This window comes from Phyllostomus hastatus, unplaced genomic scaffold, assembly GCF_019186645.2.
Source record: "Phyllostomus hastatus isolate PE091 unplaced genomic scaffold, TTU_PhHast_1.1 phas_contig_137, whole genome shotgun sequence".
Lineage (NCBI taxonomy): Eukaryota > Metazoa > Chordata > Mammalia > Chiroptera > Phyllostomidae > Phyllostomus > Phyllostomus hastatus.
Window position 1 is genome coordinate 939,295 of NW_025333583.1, and position 15,824 is coordinate 955,118.

General features: G+C 45.4%; 1 protein-coding gene across 1 annotated transcript in view; it reads left to right on the plus strand.

Annotated features, from left to right (window-relative positions):
- The window catches only part of DNER (delta/notch like EGF repeat containing), a 260,889-nt gene that overhangs the window by 231,797 nt on the left and 13,268 nt on the right, over positions 1-15,824 (plus strand). Inside the window, exons 10-11 of the mRNA XM_045855980.1 lie at positions 4,602-4,715; positions 15,128-15,259. Coding sequence (XP_045711936.1) covers positions 4,602-4,715; positions 15,128-15,259 — 246 coding nt within the window. The remainder of the gene's footprint in view (positions 1-4,601; positions 4,716-15,127; positions 15,260-15,824) is intronic.

Genomic DNA, 15,824 nt, shown 5'->3' on the forward strand with positions numbered 1-15,824 from the left:
CGATTTTACAGTTGTAATTGAGTATACCTACAATTTTCTGTTTTTTTTTCTGTTCATACTTAACATTATATTTTGCTAAGAAGTCTTACTAATTCTATTTTCAATGATTATGCAATGTTCTCATTATGGTATATTTATCCAGTCCCTTGTCACAGCTAATGTGGGGCTATCATAAATAACTCTTGAATGAATACTTTTATTCCTATAACTTTCATACTTTCCGGTGTTTTGGGGGTGGGGCTGGGTGGGGGATAAGAAGAACCTCAGAAACGAGACCACTGAGTTCCGGGTTTGATCACGTCACATCTAATCGTGTATTTTTAAAGTCTACGGAAATTTATAATTGAAAAGGCAAGAATTTTGTTGTTGTTGTTGTTGGCCGGAATTACTTCCTTTGTGTAATCAGGGGATAAGAATTTCGGGCTGTTTTGTGCACCTAACCCGTCTCATTCTGTAATGGGATAGATGCAAAACAGGATAAGTCAAGGTTTTCTTTTTCCAGGCTATTTATTTAATCAGAAGAGCAGACTGAGGCCGCAGCACACAAGAAACAATGAAGTTAAGGTCGAGCTGTCAGTTGTGATTTCTCCGTAAGTTAGAAAAAGTTTAGTTCTCCGAGCAGAGAAAGACTAGGCAAGTTTTCACGGAGGATGTAAGTTTGAATATAAGATGATGTGCTAAAGAGAATAACAAGTTCAAAGAACTGTTTCAAAGTTAATTTTCTTCACCTGGCTTACTTTTCCTGGAGATTAAAATAGTGATTTTTGTTTTCAAAAATCTTCCTCATGACTAAACTGTGATGACAATGGAGATTTATAATTGGTACATGACTCTTTGAATATTTGTTCACTTTCACTCTAAAATTAACTTCTATAAAGAGCCCTGTTGGAATAGAGACCTTTTTTTTCAGAAACATTGCCTCTCTATTCCTTAATATGAAAAGTATGAATTTTTATTAGTTTTGACTGAATTACAGTTTATTTTTGCTTGAGACTAAACATAAGTTTTGTAATAGTGCGTGCCGCGTCCTTTGCCAACGGCTGATGCCTGTGCCGTCCCACAGACTGAGTCTGACGTGCGGACCTGGTCCTCCCTGAGCGAGTCGGGTGTTTCTGAGGCCGATTTGGAAGGGCCTCTCCCTCCTCTGGCAATCCTACCTGTGTGTCGGCCAAAGCACACAGACCATCGCCCCTCCCGAAAGGATAGGGTTCCAGTGGGGTACCCATCGTTCCTTCCACGCATTAAGATATGGCCTCTGCTTTGAAGGACCTCGGAGACTGGGGGATGGGGTGGGGGCCGGGGGTGGACAGGAGGACAGGTGAGTCCTGATTTAGCTCCCTGAGCTCTGTGACGGCGTGAACGCAGCACGCTCTCAATGCACAGTGGCGCGAGGATGACGTTCTGTCTCGGGAGAGGCAGGTCCAGCTTTCCAGAGAGAGGCTGTTTGAGCTGGACTTGGACAGAGAGAACGTGCCAGGTGACGACCAGCTTGGGAATGGGGGCGAAAAGGAGGAAGGCATTCTCATTCGAGGATGTGCGGGGCCCGCACTCAGTGTGGTGCGCATGCGTGGGGCATGGTGAGCGTGGCTGTTCATCCTCCCTGTTTCAGCTTTCCAGCTCCCAGTTGTCCGGCTCTAATCGCGGAGCTGAGCATTATGACAGATATGTTTTGTGTAGGGATCGGCAAGGCTTAGCGTATAGAAATGTGAGTAACCCGAGGGCTCCCTGGGGACTTGGAAGACCGTCTTGCTGCCTAGTCCTCATGTTTCTGGGAAGACTAGCTCTTGTCTGATCTTGCTGCCAGAAAACTCTCCATGGGTCACGAGTGACCACATATTCTTATCTTTTGAAAAAGAGGAATAGCAAGGGATACAATTATTGCCAAAACACCACCCAGAAGATTGGAAGTGCTTATTATCATGGGCGTTTTCATCAAATCTGTATTATTGAAGGCTTTTAAAGTTAAGATGTTTGAATATTTAGCCTAGATTTTGCTCTTCAGCTGTATTTGAAAAATGTGGTAATTTGTGTTAATGTATTATTTGTATTAATATTAAACAGGCAAGACTGACTAAAGTACCACTAGAAACCCAGTAAATATCCTCCTTGATTGCTCATGGAAATTTTTCTCGGCTCAGACATCTCTGGACCTTGGTTGCGGTTGCGTTTTTCCGTTACAACGGAAAGCCTTTTTGTGCCACCTGATTCCCCATCGGTCAGCCTTGGGGGAACTTGTAAATATGTGAATCTTTGTTTTTTTGATAAACAGTTGGAAGCAGAAAAGGTTCTTTTGTGTTTCATTCTGTCAGCTGAGCTGGCGCTGGGCAAAGCTCAACAGAAATAGAACTAGAGACTTCTGGATGAAAAAGTCTCTCTGTTTCTAGCTCATTCTCTCTCTCTCTCCGTCTCAAGTGAAGAACTACCAGCTTCACACTAATAAATAATTTAATCTTTAAACTAGTTCGGTCTTGTAGATTAGCATGAGTTTCCTGTGCTTGTTCAGGATGATGGAAGTCTGAAGACTCACACAAGCCATTGGAGATGGGCAGGGAGCTAGGCCATGGCTCCCAGGGGCCAGCAAGCCCGAGGCCGTGGAGTTGGGTGGTGGTTGCAGGGAGCAAAACAAGGCAAAGGTCTGAAAGGCACTTTAGAAAAACATGTGGCAGAATACGGTTCCTGGGTTGGATACGAGGGGCAAAGGAGAAAAAGAAATGACAAGCCATCCATCCTAGAATGCTTTACCAGGCTCAAGTCAAGTCATTAGTGGGAATGCAGGTAGGCAGTTGTCCTTCCGTTTACTCTTCCATTTTTCCCTCTTTCTTGAGCCCTACATCTGAAGGCATTGAGAAGGAAATGAGAGAAAAATCCCAGCGAGGGTCATTTCAGTGACTGGATGGTGAGTCATGGGCGGGGCAGCCTTTTACAACATGTGAGCTAAACAATGAAGTTGAGAGTAAATCGAGTAAACACCATTCAGTCACTATTTGCTTTGTGCTTATTTTTCGTGAAGCTGTCAGGAAGGGCGAGCATATCATTATATAGATGATTATACAGAACATAATGTAATTTGTCTTCCTCTCTAGAGGGTGGAGAATGGGAGAAACAGCTTAACCCATGCATCCCTCTCGGCGCTCCATGGAAACAAGAGCAGAAACCCTTACCTTTGGACAAGCATTGCATTTTTAGTTTTTTTTATACAATTATAAAATAATATATACTCATAAAATAGTGCCAACAAAATAGAAACACATAATGTGAAAGTTTAAGGTAATTTCTTTCCCCCCTCAGTCCTACTTCGGGCATTTGCATGTACACAAGCACACGCAGACCTTTGTGAATATCAATGGGAAACTTAGACTATAATTTTTGTAATGCTTCGCTTTTGTTAGACAGGTGCTAAGCTACCTAGCATTCTGTATGTTTGCACGGCCAATCTGAGCTCACTCCAAGCACACCACTTTGCAAGCAGACCTCCATTCAGATTGCCTGCGGTTTCAGGTCCCAGCTCCTTCCCCTACCAGCCCTACTTGGCTTCCTTTCCTCCGTCTCCTCATCTGGAAATGGTGGGATGAGAAATGGTGGAACGAGCGTATTTGTCTCAGAGTGTTGTTGGGAGGATCAGGTTAGATCCTCACTTGGTCCTCAAGCACAGTGTGAGGTCTGGAAGGTGGTGCGCACTGCACGGTAACTTCGTATGGGGGGAACCGACCAGGTCTTCGACGCCTGAGCACCCAGGGGCTCCCTCTCGCTCCCGCAGTTCTCCAGGGAGCTGGGGCTCATTTCCATATCTGAACCCCACTCTTCACCTTCAGGATGGATGCTGTTCATTTGTTACGTTGTTATCTTAGGAAGGCTGCCTGCCTGTTTTCTCTTTCTTTGGAGGCTTAGAAAGCATTTGTGTGTGATAAATGCGATCTTTCAGGCTTTTAACTTCTGTGTTCCCCAGGCTTGGGGACATGTGGTCAGAGAGTGTACAGATGGAAGACTTATTTGTGGTGGGGCTGTGAGCAGGGAGTGAAGGTGCTGTTTTCTCGTGAAGTGTTTCTTTAAAATGATTGAAGGTCAAGACTGAGCACACCCTCACACATGCAACACATGCACGCACACACTGACACACACAGATGCACACACATGCATGCACACACTTACACAGAGATGCACACACATGCATGCACACACTGACACCCAGGGGTGCACACACATGCACGCACACACTGACACACACAGATGCATGCACACATGCATGCACACACTGACACAGAGATGCACACACATGCATGCACACACTGACATACAGGGATGCACACACATGCATGCACACACCGACACAGAGATGTACATGCATGCACACACTGACACACGTGGATGCACACATGCACACATGTGGTTGCATATACACATGTGTACACTGGCACACAGGGATGCATACACACATGCATACACACACTGACACACACAGAGAGATGCACACATACACGCACACACATGCCACCAGGAATCTGCCTCCCCACCACTCCAGGATGTTCAGACACTTGGCTCAAAGGCCGTGGGAGCTGCAGGTTCCTCAATGAGTCACCCCTTTTGTGTCTCTCTCTCCACAGGGACATACTGTGAGTTGTTCAAGGACCCCTGCGCTAACGTCAGCTGTCTGAACGGAGGCACCTGCGACAGCGAAGGCCTGAATGGCACGTGTGTCTGCACACCAGGGTTTGCAGGCAAGTGACGCAGGAGCTGAGTTTCCATATTTACCACAAAATCCCCGAGACTGCCTCTGGTAAAACACCCGGGAACCTCTCTGCAGTATGCAGGTGGGCAGTGGTGAGAGGAAGGTCTGTTTAAAAACAATCCACTGCTTGTCGTTCAACGAGGCTCTTCTAAAATCAGCATTTGTAGGTAGGTGTGCCGAGACCAGCAGGGTGATGGGATTTTGGAGCTGTAGCTTTGCACCTCGAGAAATGAGCTATCATACACACGCACCTAGAAGGTGTGTGTCAGTGGAAGGAGGGGGAGGAAAGATCATGTGTCCTCTGTAGCAACTGCAGTCATCCACCACATTTATTGTTACTCAAAGATAGGGAAGTGAGTGGATTTTGGAAAATAAAAAGAGATGGTGGCGGAGGTGAGAAGCACTGGGGGGCACACTCCAGGTCCTGGGTTGATTGTGAGTGAAAGCAGGGATGCTGCAAGTGTGGGGAGGGAAAATGGTCCCGGGGGAGAGCAGGTAGGAAGGACAAGGACGGGTTCAGAAAGAGCCTTGGTGGTCGTGGAGCTCTGAGTGGGAAGAGTTGTTTCTGACTAGGAAACTTCCCCCGACCCAGGCTCCTACAAAATCACTTCTTATGGGTTTCTGGGAGTTCGTGAATCCCTAAAAACACATGCAAAATGTTGTGTGCATGTGTGCCTGCTAAGTCTTCATCAGGTTCTCAGAAGGAACCGTGGACCACTGGGGCAGAAAGAGAGTCCACCCTTTGCTTTGCCAACAGAACCCGGGAGTCCTGAAACATATAGCGTAGGGTGCACCTCTGTTTTCAGAGCTTCGCTCAACCTGCAAGAGCAGCAGAGTCACCCTGGGTTGCAAGTTGCAAAAGGTTGACCTGTAAGGAGCCTGTGGAAGCAGATGGGTATCTGAGCTGCAGGAAATCACGTTGTCATTGGCTGGAGAGCTCCGTGCATGCTCCCTCCCCGCCCTGCTAAGCCATTGTGGCCACCTCCCAAGCCCTGGAGAATGTCCCAGCGCCTGGGTCCCCAGTCCATCTGTGGGGAGCCTCATGCAAGCTTCCGGGGAAGATGCCAGCAGTCAGGATGTGGGAGAAGCAACTTCTGATTGTGTTCCTATTTATCTGTGTCACATCCTGTGTTTTCCTTTTGGGTTTTCCTGGGACTGAGGATGGGGTCACTTCGGAAAATCGTTCACAGATGGTTTTGTTTTGCTGACTGGCTTATAAACACACAGGCAGCTATACTTATCAATGGATGCAAAAATAATATTGGAGAAGCATCCTATTTTTTCCAGACATTGTTATCCCACAAATAATGAAAAGCATGGAGGGAAAATTAGAAAATATTGTGCTATAGGAAAAAACTCCACCACTTAAAACTGCACTACTAGGAGCTACAAGATTATAACCACTGGTGACATCGTATACAATTTGCACATGCATTTGAACATAAAAGGAATCGTACTGCTAATACTGTATTGTACCCCCCTTCTCACTTAAAAATAGGTGTGTTGTCTACATGTGTTTCCACATCAGAAATATGCTTCTGTTTTGTCATTTTTTACTGGTTGCCCTTTAGTCCATTACCTGAAATACCATGTTTGTTTGTTTTGCAACCGATCATCAATTCAGCTTTTGGGAGAGAACGTTTTCTGAGAACTTTTCCCCATTATAAACAACAATGCAATAACTATTTCTGTATGTACATCTTGTATACTTATCTGATTTTTCTTTGAGCTAATTTCTGAGGAATGGAATCATGGAGTCCAGGAGAATACTTATCTGTATTGCTCCCCAGGAAAAACCATTGTAGCAATGCTCACTGCTACCCAGAATGCACAGTACCTACTTCTTCATCTTCAGACAAGCACTGAGGATCATCACCCTGGTGGCCAAAAATGCATTTAAGTGTTGTTTGAATTTGTAGGTCTTTGATTCCTAGTGAGGTTAAATATTTTTAACATATGTTTATGGGCTTTTGTGTTTCTTCTTTCCTGAACTTCCTATCCACGTTAACCTTCATTTTTTATTTGAAATAGCCCTTCATAATAAGTGTATCACATTTTATCTGCCATAAATCACAAATATTTTCACACTGTCATTTGCTTTTAAGTGTATATGAAGTGTTCATTTTGTTTCTCATATATCACATTTAAATTTATGTAATTAAATCTTGATATTTTTGTTTTTTTCTCCTTTTATGCCAGAAGGATTCTATGTATCAAGATTTTATAAATATTTTTCTACATTATTCCAATCATGCATGAGTTAATTGTGTGCATGCAAATATTTAATCCATTTGAAATTTATCTCTGCATCTTATGGGAAATAAAAGGCAATCTCTTCTCCAGAATATTTAGCAAACCTCCAAGTACCTACTCAGCATTCACTCTTGGATGTCTGTCAAAGGCACCTCAGACTTACAGATTTCCTCTCCTTTCCTTCTTTTAAAGATTTGCTAGCTCATTGCATGGTATTACTGCCACCCCAAGTTGCTCTAAACAGAAACTGGGGGATCAATTGGTACTTGCCCTCCCCCACATCCAGCCTCCAAGGAGCCCTAAAACCTCCTGGGTAGACCCTCTCAGTTCTTTCTCGAGCCACCACAGGCTGCCTCCACCTCCCACCTGCACTAGGTCCGCCCTTCCCCGCACCTGTCCCCCTTCATCCCTGGTACAGTCTTTATGTACACTGTAGAGACGTCACACGATGAAAATCTGATGATGTTGCTCCCTGCTTAAAAATTGCCTATTGGCCTTTCATTGCTTCTAAGAAAAAGGTCTAAGTCCTTAGCTCGATCATCAAGACCTGAGTGGTGTGGGCCTCACTCAGCCTTTCCAGTTTCGTACTGGGCCCCTCCTACCTGCCTGATTCCTGAACACCCCACGTCAGGCTGTCCTTGGTAATGTGCTCCCCTTCCTTCTCCTGCCTCCAGTCCCCTCCACGCTCTGCACCCCATCCCCCCACCCCTAGGCATTTCTTCTTGCTACTCATCCTGATCACAGGGAGCCAGAGGACATGTCCACTGAGGCAGGTTCCAAAACCACCCTGGGGATTGAAAACAACAGGTGTCTGTCTGTATTCAACCCCGATAGTCTTTCAGACTGTAGGGGACCATCGGATAACTCCTGAAGTTGTTGGGAGAGTCGTGCTGTTCATGTATCTTACAGAACACTGGTCCCCTGAGATGCTTTGTGGAAAAAGTATCTGTGGCCAAATGAGTCTGGGACATGGTAGGCGCCCTGTGGAATTTCATGAGGGATGTCTGCATGCTAAGGCTCTGAGAGGTCCTACAGTAAAGAACCTTATTTTCCCTTGTTTATTTTCCAGATATACTTAATTATAGACCATGTTTCCCCTTAAGAAAGAACCTGTTGTGTTCTGAGAACTAGTGTTCCATGGGAGAGGCCGATAAAATATTATCTACCTCCACGGAGGAACAATGGGGCCTCTGCTCTCTGAACTTCTCCTTTGGAAGCAAATACTCTTTCTTTGTTCCCGAGGTTTGGCAGAACTTACTCTTGGCCAGTGATTAAGTGCTCAAAAGCTCCCTCATTGACCGAGGGGAGTGAATTGGGCAAATCATTTTACGAGGTCTGTCTGGAAAAAGTTACTACAATGAGAAGGGTTTGCACGACACTGATGTCACCTGGCAGCCAAGGAGCCTGGACCGGAATGCGCATGTGTGAACAATGACGGCTTCGCTGTACCAGTCAGTGGGGGCGGTAGATGCCTTTGAGTGAGATTGTGTATTGTGAGGCCTGTCACCTCCAAAATGACTGAGCAGAACAATAAATCTGTGTCAAAGTTTACATTAAGCCTGAACATTCCTCCGTGGAAACTATTCGGATGATCCAGAAGGTCACAGCTATGGGCAACTGGTGATTGGCAGTTTCATTACAACAATGTGTGCCTGCTCATGTACCACCTCTTGTGAAAAGTTTTTTGGCAAAATATTAAATCATCCAGGTGACTCAGTCCCCTTACAACCCAGATCTGGCACCCTGTGACTGCTGGCTTTTCCCCAAACTGAAATCACCTTTGAAAGGGAAGAGATTTCAGACCATTGATGAGATTCAGGAAAATGCAACAGGGCAGCTGATGGAGATTGGGAGAACTGTGTGAGGTCCCAAGGTCCTTACTTTGGAGGTGTTTACACTGAGGCATCAACATACACTATGTACAGTGTATCTTGTATCTTGCAACTTGCATCTTCTTCAGTCAATGTCTCTATTTTTCATACTACATGACTGGATACCTTCTGGACAGACCTCATATAATTAGGTGCTCAATCCAATGTCCCATTTACCTTCTGAGACTTGCTTTTTCAGCTTGGCTTTATGTTGCTTTTCTCTTTCTAGCATCTTTAGATGGGACCTTACATTACTGATTTTCCTAATTTCTAATATATATATATATTTTTGTGCTATAAATTATCCTGTCAGTACTTCTTTGGCTGTGTCCCACAAATTTTAAGCCATATTTTCATTTTTATTTAATTTGATGTTTTTGTTTGTTTATTTGTTTTTAGGTTCCTTGAGATTTTTTGTTTGATCCATGGATTGTCTGTAAATGTGTTATATAGTTGGGGCTTTTTTTTCTCTGGCATCTTTCGGCATTTCTGCAGCACCTAGTCTGGGATGTAAGGGGAGAAAAGGAACCTCATGGTGCTCCCCATTGCTCCTTGGGTCCTGAGGTTCCTGGCCAGTCTGACCCCTCCTAACCTCTCAGAGTCTTCTCCTGTTTGTTTTATATATAGCATCCAGGGTTTTCGCTTGTACTTAGTGGGTGGAATAGGGAAAATATTCCATCTTTTTGGAAGCAATGTTCTATCTTTTTTCCATCACTCTGGCTGCTTTTAAAATTTTTCCTCCACTGCTGGCTTTTAGCAAATTGATTCTGATGTGTCTTAATGTGATTTTGTTGGTGTTTATTCTGCCTGGGGTTTGTTGCACTTCTTGGATCTGGTTTTATAGTTTTCATCAAATTTGGAAAATTTTTAGCCACTATTCTACCAAATATTATTTCATGCCCCTTCCCCTGTCCTGGGACTCTTATTACATCTGTGTCAGACTATGTGAAATTGCACAACAGGTCACTGAGTTCTGTTCAGCTTTAAAACATTTTTTCCCTGGCCTTCAGTTTGTCTAGCTTCTACTGCTCTGTTTTCAAGTTCACTGATCTTTTATTCTGCAGCACCTACTCTATTAATATCAGTCTCTATTATTTTGTTTTTAATTTGATACTGTATGTTTATATATAGAAATTCCATTCAGTTCTTTTTTTATATCTTCCTTTATAGCCTTATTTTTAAAAATGTTTTATTTATTTATTTTTAGAGAGGGGGGGAGGGAGAAAAGGGAGAGAAACATCAATGTGTGGCTGCCTCTTGAGTGTTCCCTACTGGGGACCTGGCCTGCAACCCAGGCATGTGCCCTGACTGGGAATTGAACTGGCAACCCATTGGTTTGCAGGCTGGCATTCAATCCACTGAGCCACACTAGCCAGGGCCCTTTAATTTTTTTTTATGTTTTCCTTTACATTTGTTTACTCACTATCATCTGTTACTTCCAGATTTCCAACTTCTGAACTGATTTTTCTTCTGGTTATGGATTACATGTGCCTGCTTCTTTGAATATCTAATGATTTTTGTTGGGTGCTAGTCATTGTTTAGTTGTTGTTGAGTGACTGCATTTAATGTCTTTCTTTTCCAAGTGTTGGGCTGTGTGTGTGTGTGGCAGGTAGGTAAGATGCTTGCCAACCTGACTGATCCTTTCATGGTTTACTTTTTTAGTTTGGGAAATGAGTCTGGGGTAGCTTTTACCTAGGGGACCATCATAGCTCACTGCTGAGGTGAATGCACTGGCTGATCAATAACATATCTGCACTTGGACTTGTGAAGGTTTGAATGCTTCCCAGTCCTCTGCGAGCTTCGGGAACCGTTCACCCTCCCTCTCGTGCACGAGGCCTGTGGAGTTTCACTTACTCATGCCCAACACTGAGTAAGAAACTCAAGGGGCCGGGCACGTTTCTGATGCTCTTTTTCTAAGTGTCTCTGTGTTCTGGGGTAGTCTGTCCTTAACATTCCAGCTATCGTGGCCCCCCAAACACAGTTCCCCGCAGCTCAGGGAAGCCGTGGTTTTCTCGTTCGGCTCCAGGCAGGAAGCCAGGGGGCCGGCAGCACTCAGCTGATTTGTTTCCCTTCTCTCAGCCGCCACGGTCACGCTCTGCCTGTTGTCCAGCGCCTTCCAGGGACTTCCGAAAAATACATATTTCATCCACTTGTCTGATTTTTTTCTAGTGGGAGAGCAAGACAGAGTCCAGTTTCTCCATCATGGTACAAGAAGTTCCAAATACTTTTTATAGATTCATTCCACCTGGAATAAAATGCTTGTCGGGTAGGAAGGCGGAGTTAGAGCCCCCGGTCCAGGGGCTGGCACGTGGAAGTCATAGACTTAATACTAGGTATTATGATTGTATTGATTTTCATCAATATCGTTCAGTGTGGGCCCTGTTAGTGTAAGGATTTACTAACAGCAATGACTTTTGCTTTTTTGATTTTTTTTTCATCTTAATTTATCAGAAGAAAGCCTAGAGCATTAAACATACACTTGTAAAGTTGCGTAAACACTACCAAATTTGATGCCCACTGTACACATTGCCTCTGAGAGGGTAGTAGCTGGAAAATCGATGGAAAAGATTTAAAGTTCAGACTCTGATTTCCAGCCTTAGTCAAGTAGAGATTTCATTTTGTATTCTCCTTACCAATGTTATTCAAGCACAACAGTGATTTAAAAGTAATTGATTTTTCTCCAGCCCAGATTTTTTTAAAAAAGTAAGCAAGTCCATGAAAAAGTCATCTGGCTCAAGCCAGAGAAAGCATAAAGATTTATGAAGTCAGTTAGGAGTAAAAAAAAAAAAATGATGACATACTACATTAAGAACTTTTCTAGTAAAATAAGCTAGAATACACAGTGCCTGGGGCTGGAACGGTGGCGGGCTGAAACGCATTAAAAGCACGTCACATTATTAATATGGGGAAATGTAAATGAACCCAAACTTACTCTTCATAATTCAAAATAAACCTTCCAGTGCCTCGCTTAAGGCCGATGGTGAGAAACACGATCCCCGTAAGGGAGAGGAGAGCGGTCCTCTTTGGGAGTCGTCTGGTTGACATTTTTCCCGTGTCGCTCCGCCGTCAGCATCGTTCTGTATTCCTACCACCAGCGCGTGACACTGCGGAGGCGGAGGCGTCAAGCTGAGAGCCGGCTGGGGGGTTGACTGATTCAACTAGGAGCGTAGGACTGTCAGTCTGCAAAGCAGGCCATTCGAGTGAATCTCAATGCTTTGGAGAACTGCGCGCCCCTTCAGGCTTCTCCCCGGGCACATACGCCATGCAAATAGCTGCAGACTCTTTGGGCCCCTGCCTGGTGTGGAATTAGTATCGTTAGCTAATGTCGTCTGATCCCCAGTATGGCCCTAAGAACACGGCGACGATGAAAGTGAGACTGGGATAGGTTTGGGACTCTCTCTGGGTTTTAGGTATTTGATAAATGTCTCTCGAGTGAGTTCATCCTATTTTCTCCCGCCATTCTCCATATACCTACCAAATCCTTCCAATCTAGAGCGAGTCCCATGAACAGACAAATTGAGGGGCCTTGGACTTCTCCTGACTATATTCGAGACGGTTAGAGACCCAAGAAGCAGTGCACGCAGTAGGGTGGTTCTGGACCCAGAATTTGGCATTGACCTCCCTGAGGAAGCCCTGGGCCAGAGCGGGACTAGATGGACTGGGTGCCCAGCTCTGGGGCTGCCCGTCATATGACGGATCGGTAGGAGGAAGTTAGGTCACTTTTGTGGCAATTGTTGCAAAGATAACAGGGCATCTTACTTGGGAATATGCATATTCCAACTGCCAGCTAACAAAAGCTATTGTTTAGTAAATGCCTCCATTAAGCTCGTCTTCCTAAATGGTGGGAAAGTAGCACGGATGTGTCTCTATTGGTCGAGGTCTTTGATTTCATCCTTTTAACATTGCTCAGTACGGTCGTGGTTACGTCTCTCCCACTGGTCTGCCACGTAATGCCGTTTGTCACGGGTCAGTCCCTGCCCTTCTCACGCAGGGCGACGGCCCCGTCAATAGAGAGACAGCTCTTGAAATAGGGAAGGGGCGAGTCCGTGTCTCCTCTGTTGGTGTGAATGACTTGCATTGACTGCAGGGAACCCATGTGCTCACAGACACTGCTGAATGGTAGTTAACCTAGTAGGACCTAGAAGGAGTCAATGTTTTGTTCGACAGGTTTTTACTTTAAAAATGATGCCGGGTGGGAGAAGAGTGCGGAACGAAACAGACGTGAAATACGTTCGTGTGCGATTCTCCCTCTAAAGTGGTCCATGGTGACCTCTGGGGGTTTTATAAACGTGAGCGAAACCAATGGCAGACAGAAAGGCACTTCAGTGCTAATTAAGGAAGCCTGGCAGTGATGACCCAAGTGCACACTGAAACATCGCCTTCAGAAACGGACAAAATATTTGATGTTGCTCCTTTTCGTTCGTCTACAACTAGAGCAGTGCTAGGAGGTTGTTTTTTTGTTTTGTTTTGTTTTGTTTTTAATCCCATGTTACATTTATCTAAGCAAATGGAGACATTTTTCCAAAGATTTTTTTTTTCTAATTTTCAACCTTTGAAGAGAGATCGCCTCCCAAAGTACCCTCTTTCATTCAGCTTTGATGAGATGGCTTAAAATGTCAGAAGTATGCCCATTCTGTATCAACTCATTGTATGGCTTTCAATTCCTACAGAGATGGCTTCGTTCATGTTACTTCTAATAACAGGCCGTAGCCTGTAATTGGTGTTTGAATCGCTGTGATACTTTCTCATGCTCTGGTTTGTACCTTTAAACCAGGCACTCCCTTGTGGGGGCCAAGGGTGCCCCAGAATGCCGGGCCTAGGCAGGGCCAAGACTCCAGGTCACAGGTCTCGTTACAGAGGAAGGACAGCCTGGAAGGGTCGTGAACTTCCCTCAGACCACTGCTTCCCAGGGAAGATGGTGTCCAGCCCACACACACTTCACAACTGCCTCTCCTTCTGGCCCGGTGCCCTTCCTGGGCAGTTCAGTCCCTCCCAACAGCACATTCAGGAGTTTGGACAGTGGAGGAGGTTTTTATAATTGACTCAGTCTAGGCACACAGCTGGGCCCTGGAAGTATCCAGAAAATAGTTGAATGTCTAGACTCATGTGCAGACACTTGGTTGCAAAAAAAAAAAAATCATACACACTGAGTGTTGAGCTATCTGAGAAGATTCAGCTGGCTAAATGCAGAATACAATAGAGTTCCTTAATGAAATTAGGAACCCAAATTTGCTTTCCTGATAAACTTCGGAAGGAGGTTTGTTCAGACATAGGAGTCAGCTTCAGTTAATTAGTTCAGTTAATTAAAGAAAATTCTTTTTTCTTTTTTTTTTTTTTTACCAGTGCTATTTTTCTAAGCAGTTTTATTTAATTAAAGATCCTTCGTCTGGAATTTTGGGAGAGTTCTGCACTTTATACAAATAGCACATGGGGCTCTGTTGCTGGAGGTCGTGACCCCGGGCTCGGGTCTTTGCTTTGCCAGGGAAGTGATGGGTGATGGAGCCGCTGACACAGCTCACGGTCTTGTTATGGGTGAGGAGAGGGAGACCCAAGCTGAGAGGTTTTCTCCCTTGCCTGGGTTCTTGTCCCGCCCGCAAGACAGGAATTCAAGAGAGAGACAAACACGTACAGTGGAAATGAGATATAGCAGGTTTAGTTATGAAGCACACAACCACGAAGCTGCCAGCAGGCACCCATGAAGTTGTTAGTAAGTCTGTTAGTACGTTTGTTCCTGTACTTGAGCCAAGGCTACAAGTGGGTGCTTAACTAATCTAGGTATGCCAACTATTGGGGTTCAGGAGTTACATACATTAGCTAGCTTCCAGGGGTACCCCTCCTTCTCCCCCTTCTAAATCTTGGGAGCAATGTGCAGCTACAAAGGCTCTCTTTCTCAGTTGGTAAAGGCTCTTTGTCCTAGTTAATGAAATTGTTACGGAGGCCTTCTTTCCCAGCATAGGTGCCCCCTCTTCCTGCTGTGTAATTCCCACGTGTGACCCTCAGGTAGCAACATTGTTACAGGAGCCCTCTTTTCTCAGCAGAGGCTCAAGGCCTCCCCTCTCCTCCTGCACGGTTTTGCTTGCAATGCTAGGGAAACCCAGCAATCTTCCCAAACTGAGCTCAGGACTGCTGGGTTAATTGCTGAGACATGTCCTCCTTTTGCTTCTGGCCTCCTGTACTGATTGCCTCGTTAGATGGTGATGGTGAGGGCCCTGCCTTTATTCCTCCTCTGGCCACTCATTCCTGGCTTCCACCTAACAGCTTTTCTTCATCTCCTTAGGCGAAGAGTGTGACATTGACATCAATGAATGTGACAGTAACCCCTGCCATCACGGCGGCACCTGCCTGGACCAGCCCAACGGTTACACCTGCCACTGCCCACACGGCTGGGTGGGAGCCAACTGTGAAATCCGTAAGTACTTCTGCCGCTTAGCCACTGCTAGTGAACCTCTCGTTTTCAGTCACCAAGAAGGGGATGCGGACCAGGCTCTGCCAGCTCCAGGGCCGCGAGGCCCCGGGCCTCACCTGAGTCGCCAGGCCTCCCGAGCCCGGGGTGGCACTCCTGCTCACCGCCTGCTGCCGCCCCCACGCCTTCCTGAGTCTGAATGCAGCCTTTGCCTCGGGACGTGGAGGTGCAGGTGTCATCCAGAGTTCAAGGCCTCTGAGACAGTCAAACATGTGCTCAACGGAGACGCCTTAGCATTGGAGCACAAAATAGAGTCTCTGTGTTGAAAATGCAAAAAAAAAAAAAAGCAAAAAAAACAACCAAAAAACACCACCAAATGTCATAAAGTCACTTCGCCTTTATGTCTGCGAGTGTCTTCAAGTGCACCAGGCTCCCTCAGCTGCCTGGGGACGAGCCCGCGAGGGTGCGCAGAGAGGAAACCTGAAACACCTTCTGAGCAGGGTAGAGCTAAGGGCTCTGTAAGGACGGACCCACAGGCGTGTGCAGTGCGGCCGTGGAGATTCGATACATT